The sequence below is a fragment of the Lacerta agilis genome, chromosome 14 (genome assembly GCF_009819535.1).
Source record: "Lacerta agilis isolate rLacAgi1 chromosome 14, rLacAgi1.pri, whole genome shotgun sequence".
Lineage (NCBI taxonomy): Eukaryota > Metazoa > Chordata > Lepidosauria > Squamata > Lacertidae > Lacerta > Lacerta agilis.
Genome location: NC_046325.1, coordinates 40765328 through 40782452, shown reverse-complemented (window position 1 = coordinate 40782452; position 17125 = coordinate 40765328). Strand labels below are relative to the sequence as shown.

The 17125-nt window shown below is 42.9% G+C and overlaps 1 protein-coding gene across 1 annotated transcript in view; it reads left to right on the top strand.

Moving 5' to 3' along the window:
* BRCA1 (BRCA1 DNA repair associated) overlaps nt 1–17125 on the top strand; it is a 47740-nt gene that overhangs the window by 6905 nt on the left and 23710 nt on the right. Inside the window, exons 3-10 of the mRNA XM_033169205.1 lie at nt 1044–1097; nt 1915–1992; nt 2706–2794; nt 3800–3945; nt 6832–6925; nt 7813–7861; nt 13163–13290; nt 13661–16846. Of these exons, the coding sequence (XP_033025096.1) occupies nt 1044–1097; nt 1915–1992; nt 2706–2794; nt 3800–3945; nt 6832–6925; nt 7813–7861; nt 13163–13290; nt 13661–16846 (3824 nt within the window). The remainder of the gene's footprint in view (nt 1–1043; nt 1098–1914; nt 1993–2705; nt 2795–3799; nt 3946–6831; nt 6926–7812; nt 7862–13162; nt 13291–13660; nt 16847–17125) is intronic.

Here is a 17125-nt window from a genome sequence, read left to right as displayed (position 1 = left end):
CTCTGTCAACTGAGGATACAATTCGTGCATCTGTTATGTTTTAAGGTGCTGCAAGATTCTTCTTTTGTGTTTGCAGAGAACCGATTCCATGTTAATATGATACAGCAGTCGGTTCCTATATAGACATTGCATTGAGGATGCCATATTTGAAATGGGTAGTTTGGGTGCTTCATTTATAGTTTTACTCTGCTTAATCAAATGCAAAAATAAACTATGGCTTTACATTTTATTTTTTAAAATAAAATATTAATACAGTAATTTTACATGTTTGGCTTGCCTAGAAGTATACAATTACAATAAAGAAAAAGTGTTTTTTGGTTTGTATGTTATTTTGATGCCTATTATTCTAAAACATTAGAAATGACCATTGTTCTAAAACCTTGTTTGGTTGTTCATTATAAACTCATCTAAAACACTTCATTTTAATCATAGTTATACTTGAATCAGTCTGCTATTGATGAAGAGTTGCTTTTACTCCATTTTTTGCAACAAAATGGCTGCCAACAAATTCAGCCCTGTTTCTTGGCCCTATAGATAAGTTGAAATCAGAGATTTAGGGTCATATAATAATGAGTATCCTGTAATTTTATTGATTGCAATGTGAATTATATCCCAAAATGACTATTTTTGGTCATTCCCAAAGCATCTACATAAAATCTGATTTTGAGGCTTTGCATCTCCAGCAATTATTGTGAGTTGTTACATACAGTTTGAATTTTGTGTGTGTGTATGTATGTTTGTGTGTATATGTTTGTGTGTGTGTGTAGTGCCAGGTAACATTGATATTGGATATTACAATTTCTTTAGAATCCACTGATATTAGTTTAGGTGGCATTTAAGTCCATAGTCATCTCTATTCATCTCTTTCTGGTTGGTGGCCTATCATCTCTCCCTCATTTTCTTATAAATGTGCCAGATTTACCGGTATCTTTGAAACCTGCTATTATTCTATAAAATTTGCCTATTGGCCCTTTTATTATTTGAGGACATAAAGAGAATTGCATTTGTTTTCTAGTTTTGATTCTTTATATATTTTTTCCTAGCCTGGAGGTAATGAAGGAGCCAGTCTCAACAAACTGTGCCCACATCTTCTGTAGGTAAGCCCTTTCTTCCGATTCTGCATGTAGAAGTTTCAAGAAATAGTTGTATGGAAATTACTAGAACCATGTTGCTTACATGGGAAAAAGGTAATTGGCAATATACTTTCCTGCTAGAAAGGTTAACTCATTAAACAAGCTTATCTAAAAGTTGAGTCAAGCCAGATTCCTTTCACTCTGTGTGGTACTTTGATCTCTCCCAATAATACAATAATCATTCCTCCTCTCCCCACCCTATACAAATCACTTCCTCTCCAAAAAACATTTTGTAACAATCGTATTGATTTGTAAGCTTATTAAATCTTAATCTCAGCTACCATACTGGAAAAATTCTTATTGTTATTTCCGATTCATTACTACCTGTAATGCACTGTGACTTTTTGAGTCCTTGTTATGTTTATGTTGTGCCTGTAAATTGCTGCACAAACTTTGAATAGTAATAATTTTTTAAAAAGGATGAAGCAAAAAGTCATAGAATCATTTCTACTTCCTGAGGGAAGGACTTGAGATAAGCAAAAGCTAAGAAATTACGTAAAGGAGGCAACATTTTACTGCACTGGTAAGCATGGAGAGCTGGTATATTGATTATTTTCCTTCCTTGGGGTCCAGTTGAGGCAGAGGATGGAGGATCACATGCCTCTGAAACTGTTGTGAGTAAGCAGTTTGTTTTGGCTCAAATTGGCAAAAGAAAGCAGTGGTGGTAACTGAGCTTGACAGAGGTGTATGTACATGGTGGTCAAGCCAACAAGGGCTTAGTAGGGCGCCCCACACTTCAGATAAAGACTATTCACACCTAGACTTCCTTTTTCTTTTCTAGTTTCTGCATGTTTAAGCTCCTTAAACAGAAGAAGGGTGTGGTACGGTGTCCACTTTGCAATGCCAAAGTCACCAAAAGGTAAATTCCTCATGACAAAATTTAATTAGAACAGGATGAAGCAACTATGCAACTAAGCACACTGCAGTGCAGACCCAGGATAACAGTTTCAACAACAGGCAGATAACTAGAGCCTTCTGCAACGAGAACACACCTGTGGAAGAACTTTTAATGCCTGAAGAGAGGCATGGCTATGGTTATCTCCCCACCCCATGGCAATTAAGCTCGAAAACCGCTCCTGTACATTTTTCAAATCTAATTACTGCCGTTGTGAGTGTATAAATGCCTTGGTGAATGAGTCTTGTTAGGTGGTGGTGGTGGGGAGTGTGGATAGATAGGGTGTCCCTCTCCATTTTTGCATTGGCTCCACCCACCGGCTACATGTGCCTGTTGGGCTGAAAACAGTTCTGCATCTCTACCTAAATTTTGATCAGAGCCCTGCTGTTTTTATTATGGCTTGCTGTTTTCACACCAAAGGACTCTTGGAGTAAATGGGTATGAAACAGCAAGTGCAATACCTACTGTCTCTTGGGTTATTATAAAGTGAGTAATTTTTTAATTAGATAAAAGCCTGCAGCATCTTAGAAATTCAAGCATCTACTGTTTGGAAACCTTTCTTATTACTTATTCCACTTCCCCGATCCAGTCCCCTGAGCGCTGTGTCTCAGGGGACTGTAGATAAAAACATGCATTTCATCTTCTTGACTACACGTCTTTGTTGTCTTGATTTTCAGAAGTCTATGGGAAGATGTCCGATTTAAGCAAGTAATCAAAGTGGTGCTGGAAGCCATCCGTGCTTTTGAACATGATACAGGGCTCAAGTGTAGGTATTATGTATCTCCATGAACTTGCTAGGCTGGGGGAGGGCAAGCTGGGTCAGTTAGAATTCTACTCCTACCCCAGTTGTCTTCTTGTGATGCAGAACTGCACAACTGATTTTCTGCATCCTTAAACAGATCCCAAGATGATAGTTTTGCCTTATAAAGTTCTAAATGATTTGGTTTATACCAGTTCATCTTCTGGCATCCTATCTCAGCCTCTAAGACAGGTGGGAAAACTCACTCTACTTGAACTCCCATCAGCCCTGCCAGCAAGGCAAATGGTCAGGGATGATGGGAGTTATAGTCCCAACAACATTTAGAGGGCCACTCCCTGCTCTAAGGTGTCAAACAGTACCCTTTGAAATGCATCTTCCTTACCTTGGCTTCATAGAACCAGATTGAATACAGGATGCGACCATTTTAGGTGTGTCCAATTGACACACAGTTGCTGACACGTGAGTGCTTGTGGACCTGGAAGAAGGTAGAATGGGGGCAGAGTGTCCTTATATGCACTCCGCTGACATGTACAGGGGCTGGGAATGGAACCCCCATGTGAAATGGTCGCTGCCTGTCGTGGGAGAAGAAGACATTAGTCTACAACCTTGGAGCCCTTCCTCTTGAAGTAGAGCAAAGTTTGAGCCAGGGTGCCTTCCAGAGATGATTTAGTACCTTCCTATTTGGACAACTGTATGATAACTAGGAGTGAGGAAGCATTTTGGTCTTGCAATGTTTTAGAAATAGGAGTCTTTTAAAATTCTATATAAAATTGTGGTAAATGAAGCTTGCATTCTGCAAATGTTGTTACTTATTGCTTGCCCCCAATGGAATTGCCCCCCTTCCCCAAATCCAAGTCCAAAGGCAGCAGAATTCCTGAACCACAATGTTCTGTCTTATGTGCAGCTTGGCTTGCTTTGTGCTACAAAGCTCGACTCTTATTAAGAGGTTGACTTCATGTCCCAGGTTTTTGAGATGAAGGGTTTGCTGCTTGATTATCTTAATCTTCTCAGTTTCAGATGATCTGTGTTTGCCTAAGAAAGCTTTAGAAGATGCTTCTGCTTCAGTTTCATGGAAAGAAAAACATGTCATTGATTGTAAAGGCTACAGGGACAGACTGAAGAGAGCGAAGGAAGTGAAAAAGAGAAATGCTAGCTTGGTAACAGTGTTTTCTCCCCTTTTGCCTGCTATCCTAATCATATTTACAGAGCTATCCAAGCCCTTGAACCACTATGTTCATAGCTGTCAACCTTTCCCTTTTTTTGCGGGAAATTCCCTTATTATAGAATTGGGAAACAGCAGGGAGGGTTGACGGCTATGTATGTTGGAGAAGGTTTGGTGAGATAGAGGTGCCTCTCCCTGGCACTGCTGGTGAGCAATACCCTGATGTGCCCACCCAAATGGTGGGTATGTGGAAACTATGACTGGCAGTAGCCAGTGGAAACCCCCCAGAACAGGCATTCTGGGGGCACAGCTGGACTGGCACAAGATTTGCTGGATCCTGAGCTGGCTTTGCTGCCATTATGTGATAGCAACAGACCTGATCCAGTCCTCTTCATTGTTCCAGCCTGGTTGCTCATGTAGCAAAGAGGATTTCCCCCCTCATCCTCCCCCATCTTCCTTCCTTTTTTCCATCATGTGGCTGAGTGCAGTGTACTTGGGGTTATCAAGTGGACTTCCATCTGGGCGTTGACCAAATACAGACCCGCTTAGCTTAAGCAAGATGGCTTCAAATTGATTTGCTTAGACTATAAAATTATAAACAGCACTTGAGTTAGACTCCTAGGCTGTGAAAAGTGCTAGTATATAATCACTCCCTTTAGAATAACTATTTATTTTTAAAAAGCATCTGAATGAAAGCTGTTTTTATTGCTTTGGAGTATTGAAGCTATAATGCATTTTAATTGTCATTGAAATTACCGCTGTGAGGGATATTTTTCCATACTAATGCGTTTCAGGGAAGCTTCAAAGAGTAACTGTTAAAAAGGGACACTGCAGACTAAAGCAGAGGATTGTTATAACCAAATGGTTTTGGCATTGCAGTAACCTTCAAGAATCTGGGAGATAAAAGTTAACGGGTCACCACAATTACATTTTCCTTTTTGTTTTCCCACTCTGCCTTTCTCTGGCTCCTGATCTGCCTTAAAGTCAGATCTTGTTGGTGGCTAATCATGAGTGCCATCGTCTTAAAGGTAGACACATCAGCTAAAAGAGAGGAATCCAATCCACACAGAGGCAGCTGACCTAGGAAATATAAGAAAATTGCAATGGTTTGAGTAGGCTGACTAGTCCACAACAAAGTGAAAATGAACACTGGTGTTGACGGGTAAGGGAAGTAAAAAAGGCCAAGTCTGGCAAGCCAAGGGAAGAGTACTCAGGTAAACAGCTGGTCAATTGAATATCCAGTGGAGGGAAGCTGGTATATGAACTTCAGAAAGCTGGCATAGAAGCCTATTAAGACCTGAGAAATAAGTAGAGGAGCTGTGCAAGGTGTAGTGGGTCCTACCATTTTTCCAGCCCTCCTAGCAAAGGATGGCTGAGTCATACTAATTCTCCTTTGGCACTTTGGGCACCAGCAACATTTGACAAGGTGGAAGGAAACTTTACATGATCTGCTATATTCAGATATCCTCCCATCACCATTATTCAGGTTAAAGTGTTCTCCATAATAAGATACCTCCTTTAGATTAAATAGCCTTTTTGGATTCCTGCAGCTTATTTCCCTTGTGCTGCCAGACCTAGACCAATTCTGTATTTGTCTAGCTATCTGCAGTCCTCTAGTCAAGGAATATTTTGGAGGTCTCATCCAACCAGGTTTGGTAATTTAATATAGCTATTGACCTTAGCATGGATTGCAGTGTTTTTCTTTTTGATGAGTGAAAAATGTTTCTTCTAACCCTAAGGAGGCCAACACTGAAGTTCTACATTAAAGTTTTCATTCAAGATCTTATACAAACTTGTATCAGTATAACTTGTGTGTGAGAAGGAAACCTTCCTCAAGCATTCAGCGCCACTCTGGGCACCTTACAGCATATATAAAAAATTGCAAAACATCAGACATTACAAATTTCCCGAAACAGGGCTGCCTTCAGATGTCTTCTAGAAGTCAGATAGTTGTTTTTTTCTTTGACATCTGATGGGAGGGTGTTCCATAGGGCAGGCACCACTACTGAGAAGGCCCTCTGTCGGGTTCCCTGTAACCTCACTTCTCGCAGTGAGGGAACTGCCAGAAGGCCCTCGGAGCTGGACCTCAGTGTCCGGGCTGAATGATGGGGGTGGCGATGCTCCTTCAGGTACACTGGGCCGAGGCTACACTTTGAATTGTGCTCAGAAACGTACTGGGAGCCAATGTAGGTCTTTCAGGACCAGTGTTATATGGTCTCTCTGGCCACTCCCAGTCACCAGTCTAGCTGCCGCATTCTGGATTAGTTGTAGTTTCCGGCTCACCTTCAAAGGTAGCCCCACATAGAGCGCATTGCAGTAGTCCAAGCGGGAGATAACTAGAGCATGCACCACTCTGGCGAGACAGTGCGCAGGCAGGTAGGGTCTCACCTGGCATATCAGATGAAGCCGGTAGACAGCTGCCCTGGACACAGAATTGGCCTGTGCCTCCATGGACAGCTGTGAGTCCAGAATGATTCCCAGGCTGCGCCCCTGGTCCTTCAGGGGCATGGTTACCCCATTCAGGACTAGGGAGTCCCTCACACCTGCCTGTCCCCCCAAAACAGTACTTCTGTCAGTCAAGATTCAACCTCAATCCATTAGCTGCCATCCATCCTCCAACCGCTTCCAGACACTCACACAGGACATTCACTGCCTTTACTGGTTCTGATTTAAAAGAGAGGTAGATCTGGGTATCATCCACATACTGGTGAACATCCAGCCCAAACCCCCTGGTGATCTCTCACAGCGGCTTCATATAGATGTTGAAAAGCATGGGGGAGAATCAATTTTGTGATGAATACAGAGACCTAAAGGCTAGACTGCATCTGGATTGCATGTTAACATCTGTCGGCCCCTAACACATCTTCTGTGATTCCCTTAGGAAGGTGAGACCTCCAAGTTGCCATTAGCTGGTGGAACAAGGCGCTCCCTGAGAAAGAAAAGCAATTCCAGTAAAGCCATTGTGTTTGAAATTGGTAAGTGTTTCAATAAATTGGGTCAGTCAGAATAGCAGGAGTTAGAACAATAATACTTATCTGTTGTCGTCTGCTGAAAGTAGCATCTTTGTATCCCTAAACGTGCCTGGGTTTTGTTTTTTGTTTTGTTTTACTACTTTTTCTTCAATAGTGTCCCCTTTTGTGGTAGATTACGATAAGGAATGGTGAATCTTGGTGGATCCTAATGGAAGAATTGCTTAGTGCTCTAACTTGTCCCAGATCACCTAGTAGACATAGCTGAACAGGGTGTGAACTTTCTCCAAACATACTGTAAACAAGTATGCTCGTGTATGCTGCTTAATTGCTCCCACGTTGGTTGCCTTGCTTGGAGCTGGGGAAAACACTGAGGCTTGGCATAGCAGTATGTGTGAACCGGGACTCATGATTTGTTTCTCCCCAACATCTCTGGGTGGTAAGCCAAGAACAAACCTTGGCTTCCACTTGTGGTTTGTCTGGGGAGAAACGAAACCATAACCTCTGATGTTCGTTCCTGTTCTAGGCAGGTCTAGTGCAAAGAAGGGTGATGCTTGCTCAGAGCAAGCCATGGTTTATTGCTTATTGTGGCATGCAAGCCAGCTCTCTGCCTTGGTTTCCCAAGACCAAATCCTGCCCAAACTTAACTTTCTGGGCTCTGATCCAGGTACACTGTTCACATTCCAGTGGACTGTCTGCCAGCATATATTTAAATGTTTCTATGAGCTGTATTGCTGATTCAGTCAACCTGGATTTTATGGAATATTTGAGGGAAAGCATTAGGTTCTGAACAGAGTAGCTACGATCCTGCTAAACCTTAGCCAGCAATGCTAATTGTGGTTTTTGAATCCCCTTTTTGTCAAAATTATAATAGTAAACCTTGTTCATTTAAGGATCAGACTCTTCTGAAGATGCATTTAAGAAGACAGATACAATCAGATGGTGAGTAGAGCCATCAATTCAAATTGTTAGTACCCTTTTTTTACAGTATTCATTTCCCCCCCTGCTGCATCTTGGTGGTACACTACCATGCTTTGCAGATGTTCCTTTAATACTTAGTAGTGCTAATGGCCCTCTGGATCTGTGAATTGCAGCTGTGCAGTACAGGTAAGAGGAAAAAAAACCCTCTCATGCCTTGTTACTCTGTAGCATCCTATGAAGATAAGTGTTGTGCAATGGCTGTTTCTTGGTCTTCTCTTTGCTGAGTGCTTACGTTTTCTGTGTGGGACGTTTACTGTTCGTCCACCTCCTATTTTCTGGGCTCTTTATGGATATGTGAACGGAAGGAAAGGTGACAGGGTGCAGGGTGGTATTTCTCAGAAAGCTTGGTTCAGCCCAGGGACAACTGGCTATTGACTTCTAGTTTATTTTGAAGACCCAGAACCTGTGAAGTAGATCATTAATAAATTTATTGTTCTAATCTGCACTTGTATCTAGGGCTCAGAAGATGGCACTAAGTTAATTAAAATTGGCAAAAAAAAATTAGATAGCATGTACTTGCTTAATCACAACTACTTGTTCAGTGCGAGATTTTAAACTGCCTCTGCTGAATCCCCAGTGCAGTGGAGCAGCTCCTGGGGCTGTTTCTGTTTGACCCAGTTTCGACATGTTAAAAAATAGTTTGTTCTTATATCAGTGAACCTTGGCCTTATATGAGGGGAAGAGATTTAAAGCTTCCATTTCTTGTTAGGAACAAAGCATACTCACTGCTTTGGCTGAACTTAAACATGCTGATTTGTTCAAGACACAGTTTGTCAACAAGGCAGGGTGTTTTATTTGTGTGATAACTTGCCTTGCTAACAAATTGTGGTTTGAACAAACCACCGTTTGCCAGAGCAACCAACAAAAAATGGTTTGTACTTAACCAGGAACAGAAGCATTAAGTCTTCTCTTACACACAAAAGAGATGGGAAGGTGTGTCATCCTGCTCCCTGTGCTTGTAACAAACTATGGTTTGTTGCAAGTGAATTTGGTCTATTGACCTTGAGATTTTTTTGTTTTATCCTCAACAGGGCTCTTTTGGTCAAACTCATGATAGAATATAAATAGGATTTTGTGTGCTCTATGAATGACACCCCACACACACACAGTATTCTGGGCCAAAGAAAGCAGACATCTGTTCTCAATATGAATTATGTATCATTTTATATATTTAGTTTTCCATCCAGTTTAGAGCCTTTTGAGGATGAAACTGTGCTGTTTAACTGTGCGTCTGGTGAATCAGTCTTACATATGAAAACTCATGCCATGGTAAATTAACTTTATAATTTTAAGTTTCATGGTGCAAAACAAAGACCACCACTGGACATACATCTGGGGTTGCTAACAAAGGAAAAATAGGGCCAGTGCAGACCCTGCTGCCCATCAGTTGTTTGTTCCTTGCTCAGCTCGTTCCAGGAGTTGTGGGAAGGGGAATGCAGAATTCAAAGGAAAAGTACCAAATACATTAGATTTCAGGCCACCTTCTTTGAACCGTAAGTTCTACTCACAATCATGCAGGAGGGAGTAACTATTTAAAGGCTACCTTAAAAGAGCTCCGCACTTGCGACTGTTCGTCCCTGAATGTAAAATGATTTTCTTACTACTACTACGATTTAGTGCAATTTAAACTTTTGTACAGTGGTACCTCAGGTTATGTACGCTTTGGGTTGCGTACTTTTCGGGTTACGAATTCCACTAACCCGGAAGCGCAACCCGACGTGCACGCGATTTGCACATGCGCAGAGTGTTTTTCACGTTTTCCCCCGGTCTGCGCATGCGTAGAACGAATTGTTCGGGTTACGTCCTTTTCGGGTTACGTACTGTAACCCGGAACGAATTAACTACGTAACCCAGGGTACCACTGTATGTCTTCCTTGCTTTAATCAGAGGCATAATAGGGCTGTCTTGTCCAGATCTACAAATCTGGGAAGCCTAATTTGCATATGCCTTTTTGCTAAGTATGTAAATGCCCTGCTTTTATGTAAAAATGTGTTTTTAAATTGAATTATAAATATTTAAAATTGCAACATGTTTGCATGCAACTCAGTGAATCACAAGGCTCTTGCAAGCAGTTGAACACTGAATTTGGGCTGGAAGGGGCTCTGAGGAGGCACTGGAACTCGATTGACCTGAGGTGTATCGAGTTGCAACTAACTTTAATTAAATCTCCCTCTGCCTGGACTGATTGTCTAAACAGGTAGACCTTTACAGAAATTTTTCGTTGGTGCTTTTCATGGAGCTGTTGCTGTAGAGGAAGTTTATCTCTTTGCTTTCCCCTTCAGATGCTGAATAGAAATGTAGTGGCTATCCCATAATGCAGGGGTACTTAACATGGTGCCCTCCATATATTTTATACTGCAACTCCCATCAGCCCAATAAGCATGATCAGTGGTCCTGGATCGTGGGAGTTATAGTTCAGAACATTGGAATGCACTGCATACGCTATCTCTGCCATCGTTCCTTGTACTTAACAAGAAATGTAGTGATTGTGGCCTTTTCACGGGGACTCTGTTCTTGCTGTGTTTGGTTCCCATTGAATCTATGGAACCTAAGTACAATTGACTTACTCTGGATCCAACTCTTGGTTTGGGGGTGGTAGGTTGAGAGAGAGCTACTTGCTTACCTTCCAGGAGTTTATCTGTTACGTTTATAGCAGTGTTTCTCAAACTTGGGTCCCCAGCTGTTGTTGGACCACAACTCCCATCATCTCTAGCTAGCAGGGCCAGTGGTGAGGGATGATGGGAGTTGTAGTCAAACAAAAGCTGGGGATCCAAGTTTGAAAAACACAGGTTTATAGGCTAAAAACAATCAAAATACTGTCTCACTGCCACCTGTGATTGGCTTGTGCGAGAATTACTTCTGCATTGGAGAAAGGGACCAGTGGCAAAATTGATGAAAAAAGGGGCACTGAGTTCAGAAACTAGCAGCTGAAGCACAGGTGCCAAGTTGTACCCATCACATGGGAGAGGCCAACCAGACCTCCTCCTGTTGTGACAGTCGCCTGCCAGGCGGCACAGCGACTTCCTGCCAGGCCTCCTCCGCCCCCTCAAGATTATGGGGGCTGAGCCCTATCCCAGCAGACATTGGGAGGGGGTCTGTAGAAGCCTCAACCCCACAGAGTTGGTGCACCTGACCTGAAGGAAGATTGGGTGGAGGAGACGGAGGCAAGGAAAAGATGTAGGTGGAACAGGCAGAGAACTGAAAAAGGAGGCAATGGAGCAGGTAGAGATCAGAGAACCTTGTGCACAGGGCCAAGGGTTGATCGCTGAAAATAGGCAGGTGGCTGGGTGGGAAATTTAGAGTGGCATTGTGAGGACTGAATGTGTCGTGCTGATTTGCTCTAACAGGGTCAATTTGTGAAGGATAACAGGACTGCATGTGCTTCTTATGGCTATTTTGTTCCCGTTGAGGATTAAAATTTGACTGTTGCTCCTATGCTTGTGAGCAGAGAATAGTCACACAAATCCAGTTCTGCAAAGCACAAGTTATTCCACAGTAGCTTGTCTCATTGTAGCAAGGTCAGACTTTGCAGTTGCAGCTCTAGTCAGTGAGACCTTTGCTACTGTCTCCCTGCTGAAGCATTTTAGTGGATTTTTTCTTTTCTTTTTTGCCACTGCTGTTGGTGCTGTGCATGAATCTTTAACATCTTTTCTATGACACTCGGTGGGGGTAGTTGCATAACTATACAAAATTCATAAACATCAGATCAATATATTCCTACGCTACAAAAAATTATTTAATAGTCAAGGATGTCAGAGGACAATGCACACTTTAGCCCAGGTGTGGCTAACCTGTGGCTGACTATTGGTCATGCTGATTGAGGCTGATGAGAGCCCAATAACCTAGGAGACCCATAGCTTATCCACCTCTGCTTTAGTCACAAATAAACTCTCCCCACTCAAGCAGCCAATATATCAAAAAAATGTGGCACATCATAAAAGCAACCAAATTCACCCTAAAATCAACAAAGCTAAAAGAGAAGGACCACCCTACAGGACCTTTTACCAGGCACATACACTTTACCTACTGCACAAAAGAGCTCTCATACCTCTCCTCCAAAATAATAATAATAATAATAATAATAATAATAATAATAATAATAATATAGCCCTCTGACCACAGTTTAGAAAGAGAGTACGAGAAAAGGAGATACATTTCTCACTACTTCTCCCAAGTGGCATGTTAAAAGGAGCAATGGATTCTGGTGGTAGCTGTTAATTTATAGCTTAGCAGGCAGCATTTACGCCACACATCTGAATTGGGAGGGTAAAGGAACTACAGCCTGGGCCACTCACTGGGCTTCAAGCAAGTTGTCTTGTGAGTCAGCTGGTCTTCTCAGATGCAACAGGAGAGATATGCCAGAGCTTGGAACGAGTAGAGTTCCTTCTTTGTTCCTGTGCTTAGTTGGCATCTTCATCAAGACTTCTTTAGATGACCATCATGTCATGGAAGATAGGTCAACTGCATGATGGCTGGTTCATCCAACAGCTCTATTATTGGAAGTTTAAAAGGGATGGGCCAAGGAGAGCAACTCTTGCCAGAAGTCCTGGTACCAGTGGAACAGCTGTAGTTGCTTGGGAGATGCCATGTGCCATTCCCACCTTCTGTTGTCAATCTTTCCTCACTTCTGGATTTCCTGAAACAAATTGTAAGAATAGGGTGGGGCGGGGGGGGGGAGTATGGACACAGTAGGCATTGTGATTAAAATTTATTTATTGAATTTTTTACTTGCCCTTCACAAGGTCCTAAGGTGCTGTACAGCAATTTAAGACACAGCTTTATAGTTTAAAATAAATACAATCAAAAGAAAAGGACACATCCTAAATTATATATATCTTGAGTGTCAAAGGCTAGGATAAAGAGATGTGTCTTCATCATGCAACAAAAGCTACATAATGAAGGTGCCAGATTCATATTTGTAGGGAGGGCTTTCAGTAACTTAGGGACTGACACAGAGAAGGTCCTCTTCTGCCTCCTCCCAAAAAAAACCTTGAGGACGTTAAGAACTACCAACAGGGCTTCCTCTGCTGATCTTAACAAGGGTCTGCAGGGAAGGAAGTGGTCTTTCAGATATCTGAGACCTAAATTTAGGCCTTTGGATAATAATGTGAGCACCTTGAAGGGTTCGTTCTTTCCTGTGCTTATTTCCCTGAACCCTTGTACTGGGGTTGTAAACCCTAATGGCAGGAACCTGTTTTTAAGAGGTTGTTTGCAGTTCATCATTTGGTCACCTGGTCATTCTTGTTTCATTTTTCTTCACAGTGTGAGTTTAAGACGTAATTATCCAGCTCGAGTTGATGAAGGTTGTGCCAAAAATGAAAGCCTAAGCCCTTTTCACATGGAGTTTTCTGAGCTGAGTGCTGAAGATGAGAAATTAATAAATATCCAAGGTATGAGGATTTTCTCTCGATGGCACCTGAAATAAGAATCCAAATTCCTAGGTATCAAGCAGGCTCAGTTCACCACTCTGGGGGGTTTTACTTGTGTCTTGTGAAATTCAGCTAGCACACTTTTCTTGGGCCTGATTTTTACAACTTGCTGTATTCTCACAGGGAGTTCCAGCACCTGATCACAACTCACCTCAAAGAAATAGCCTCCCTTCTGGGAAGGGTTAGGGTAGTTCAACCAGGAACTCGGTTTGTAGGAGAGTGGTGGCAGGGCTTGGACTTGCTTAATTGGTGGTGAGAAAAGGCAGCAGTTAAGAAAGGTAGCTGGTGTAAGAGGCAAGCCAATCCCATTTCTAAACTTTTCTATTTTCAGGTGTATGTGATTATTTGGAAGGACTTGGAAACACAGAAGGAACTCAAGCCAGCATTGGAAAGTTAGAAATTCTTGAAAAGAATGCTGCTGTGGAAAAGAGTCAGGGTTTGTCTTCTCCAGATCCCTGCTTGGGTAGACATGACAGGAACTCCAGTTCCATGCCAGAGGGTGGTTCTTGCTCTTTACTCAATATGGCACAATTGGTTGGTGAAGCCACAAAGCCCACTGCAGATAAACAGGCTGGTCATGATGCAGGAAATGTTAGTATGGGGCTGCCTTCTGGAAATAAACACATCTTGTGTGAAAACGAGGAACAGCTACTGCAGTCACAAACTTCCCCTGAACGTCCTCTGAGTCAAGTCTCTGGGAAGAAACTGATGCGGAGCATCCAGAAAGTCAAAGCATGGCTGTCTAAAAGCAAGGAGGGTCTTTCTCCAAGATCCTTGCAAGATAGTCACACACAGGAGGTGGATCAAGATGCAGACTTGTCAGATGGAGACTCTCTGGTCTCCCAGAAGACTGAACAGATTGGAGACCAGAAACTGTTCACAGTGGAATGTGAAGGTGACAGGTCTTTGCCCAAGCCAGTTGCCTCTAAAGCTGAAGATAAACTATTTGGGAGAACATACAAGAGGAAACGCAAATCAACCCTTCTTTGGAATAAGAGGGAAACAGTTTGTATCCAAGCAAAGGAAGGCATTGCTATGAATACAGAATCCTGTGATACACCTGTAAAAAGATTATCGCGAAAGAGGAAGGCTACATCAGAATTGCTACCAGATGACTTCATTAAGAGGCAAGATGTGGAAGTAAATAGTAGGAGGCCTGGTGGAGATGAAGATACTGCTTTGGAAGAAGGTGGCCAAGTTCCTGCTCTTGTAGATGATAGCCCTGTGGCAGATCAAAAGGAAGTTGAACTGGCAACTGAATTTCCTGTCAAAGAAGGGCTGTCTGTTTTGGAAACGGATTTAAATGAACCATCTCAGAGTATACGCCAGAAATCGCCGGAATCAAACCTTAACCATCTAAAGAAAAAAAGTAACACTTTGAGCAAGGTACGTAGACAATTAATCAAGCCTGTTGGCGCATTGCAGTTAATGATGGACAGAAGCTCCAGGTCCCCTGAGAAGGCAAAGATACAGACCAATGATAAGTTAAGGGAAGTTGGCACAGGCCAGGTGCAAGTCAGACGGAGCAGAAGGCTTCAGTTGTCAACAGAAGAAGCCCGGACAAGAAGTGAGCCCGTAAAGCGAGGAAGGAAACAATTGGAGAACAGAGAGACAAAGAAGCGTAGGTGGTCTCATGAAGAAAACATGCCAACGCCTTCCGTAGCAGAAAATTACCCCAATGTGTTGCAGGGCAGGCTCCAAAAGGACCTGTCTTTGTCAGATACCAGCCTGATGGATGTGGAAGGGGATGCAACTAAAGCTTGTGCTAACCCTCCAGCTTCTCCTCAGGTAGGTGTTGAACAAACCACAGAGGGCAGCAGTCCTTGTTGCATTGTTCCCAGTGCAAGTTCCCAGGACAGCTGCTCACTTCTGCATTTTGCTTCTCTGGAGGTGGAGCAAACCACTTCTGAGGACAAACAGCTCACAGTAGCACACCAGACTGAGAATAATGTGTTATGTACCCAGAAACTAGAGGGCGATGAGTTTTGCACAGGGGATATGATGAGAAGCTGTAAACCCCCTGAAACAAATGATGAAGCTGCAGGAACTTTGGAGCTGAACTCAGAAACTGAGGACAGTGAACTGGATACAAACTTCATGCAGAAGATATTCAGTGGCTGCAAACGCCAGTCATTCTTGTTGCATCCAGTAAAGGAATCTGCTGCAGAAATTAAAAAAGAGATACGCATTGGCTTGGGGGAAGATGGCAAGGTTGACTGTTTGAAGAAATCGACTTGCATCGATAAATTTTGTGAGGAGAGGAGAGATGCTGTTGCCTGCGAGGTGAACAGCTCTGTCCAAAGACTGGCATCTTGTGCTACTGGTTTCCCTGATCATGAGAGGAGAACTGAGCATCCCCAGCTTGCCTCACAAACTGCGTTCCCAGATCATCCATCCACACCAGATCAGTTAGCCACCAAGAATCCTGACAATCCTCAGCAAAGTCAACAGCCAGTAACTAAAAAGAGTACGTCCCCTGAAATTAGAGGAGAAGTTGCAAACTCAAATAACAGCGGCAGCAGTGGAAGCCCAAATGTCTGGAGAAATGGCATCATCCAAAGCAGCAGTTTAAGTGTCATTAATGAGACACGTTCTAGTGTGGACAACTCAGAAGATGCAGAATCTGAAAGCACTAAAAACAAAGGGCTGGCATTAAGCTCTCAGCCAGAATTCATGCAGCCATGTCCTGTAATTTGTCAGCTACCACATTCTGAATCCAGTGGCATCCATGGTGAAAAGAATAGCCCCATGGAACAAAAGCAACTGCATAGTGACACAGAAGAAGCAACCAATAATTGCAGTACAGGCACTCCTAAGTGCTCGGTTCACAGTGATAATTTGGAACAGTGCACTGAGGAGGAGTACCATAGCTCTGGGCTGTCCTCGGAGACACCAGAGGGCTTGCTAGGGCCTGTCATCAGAAGCATAGAGGGCTCACCTAACCTTGGGGAAACAGAGAGGAGAGATAGCTTGGCCATGTCTCCTGCCACAGACAAGCAAACCCCACTTAAGAGAGACCTGGGTAGTGGCAACAGAAGAAGTTCCAGGCTGAGCCATAAAGGCCTCGTTCGCACACAGCAGAGACGGGCACAGAAGCTGCCATCCTCGGAGGAAGATTCAAGTGAAGGGGAAGAGTTGCCATCCTTTCAGGCACTGATATTTGGTAAATCGGCAAGCACACTGCTAGAACCATTGAAAAAGAAGAAGACATCGGGAGGGATGCCAGCACTGAAGAGCAGCAACAAATGTAATGTAGAAACCAAGGATGAGCACGTCTGTCCAAGTCAGGATTCGGAGTGCTCTATGAAGTTGTTTTCTTCCCAGTCACACACAGCTGAGGATTTCCGCAGCAGGCCTCATGACTCAAGACACTTAACTCCAGCTCCCACTTCTAGAGAAAATCTGGAAAGTCTTAGTGGGAATAAAAAAGCCACTCAACCCAGGGATGAAATCTCAAAAGATGCTGGACAACAGAAAGATGAACAGCAAGAACAAGTGGATTCAGAATTCAATTTAGGTATGAATATATGGTTTTTTTTATTTATGCTATTTTAAATCCCCTACCTTCATATTGAATCCTCTCCCTTTTGCTTCTTATTAGCAGCTCAGATGAAAATGAGGTGTTTTTACACTACAGTGTACTGTTTTATGAGTTAGCTTGTGTCTGCGAGCCATAGGCCCATATATAGAAACAGCTAAGGAAGCGATGGTACCTCTTTTGTTATATCCTGTTTAAGGAAGAATCCTGTTTCACTTGGAAGTCTTCATACTGCATTTTAAATGCTAACTGAAACGG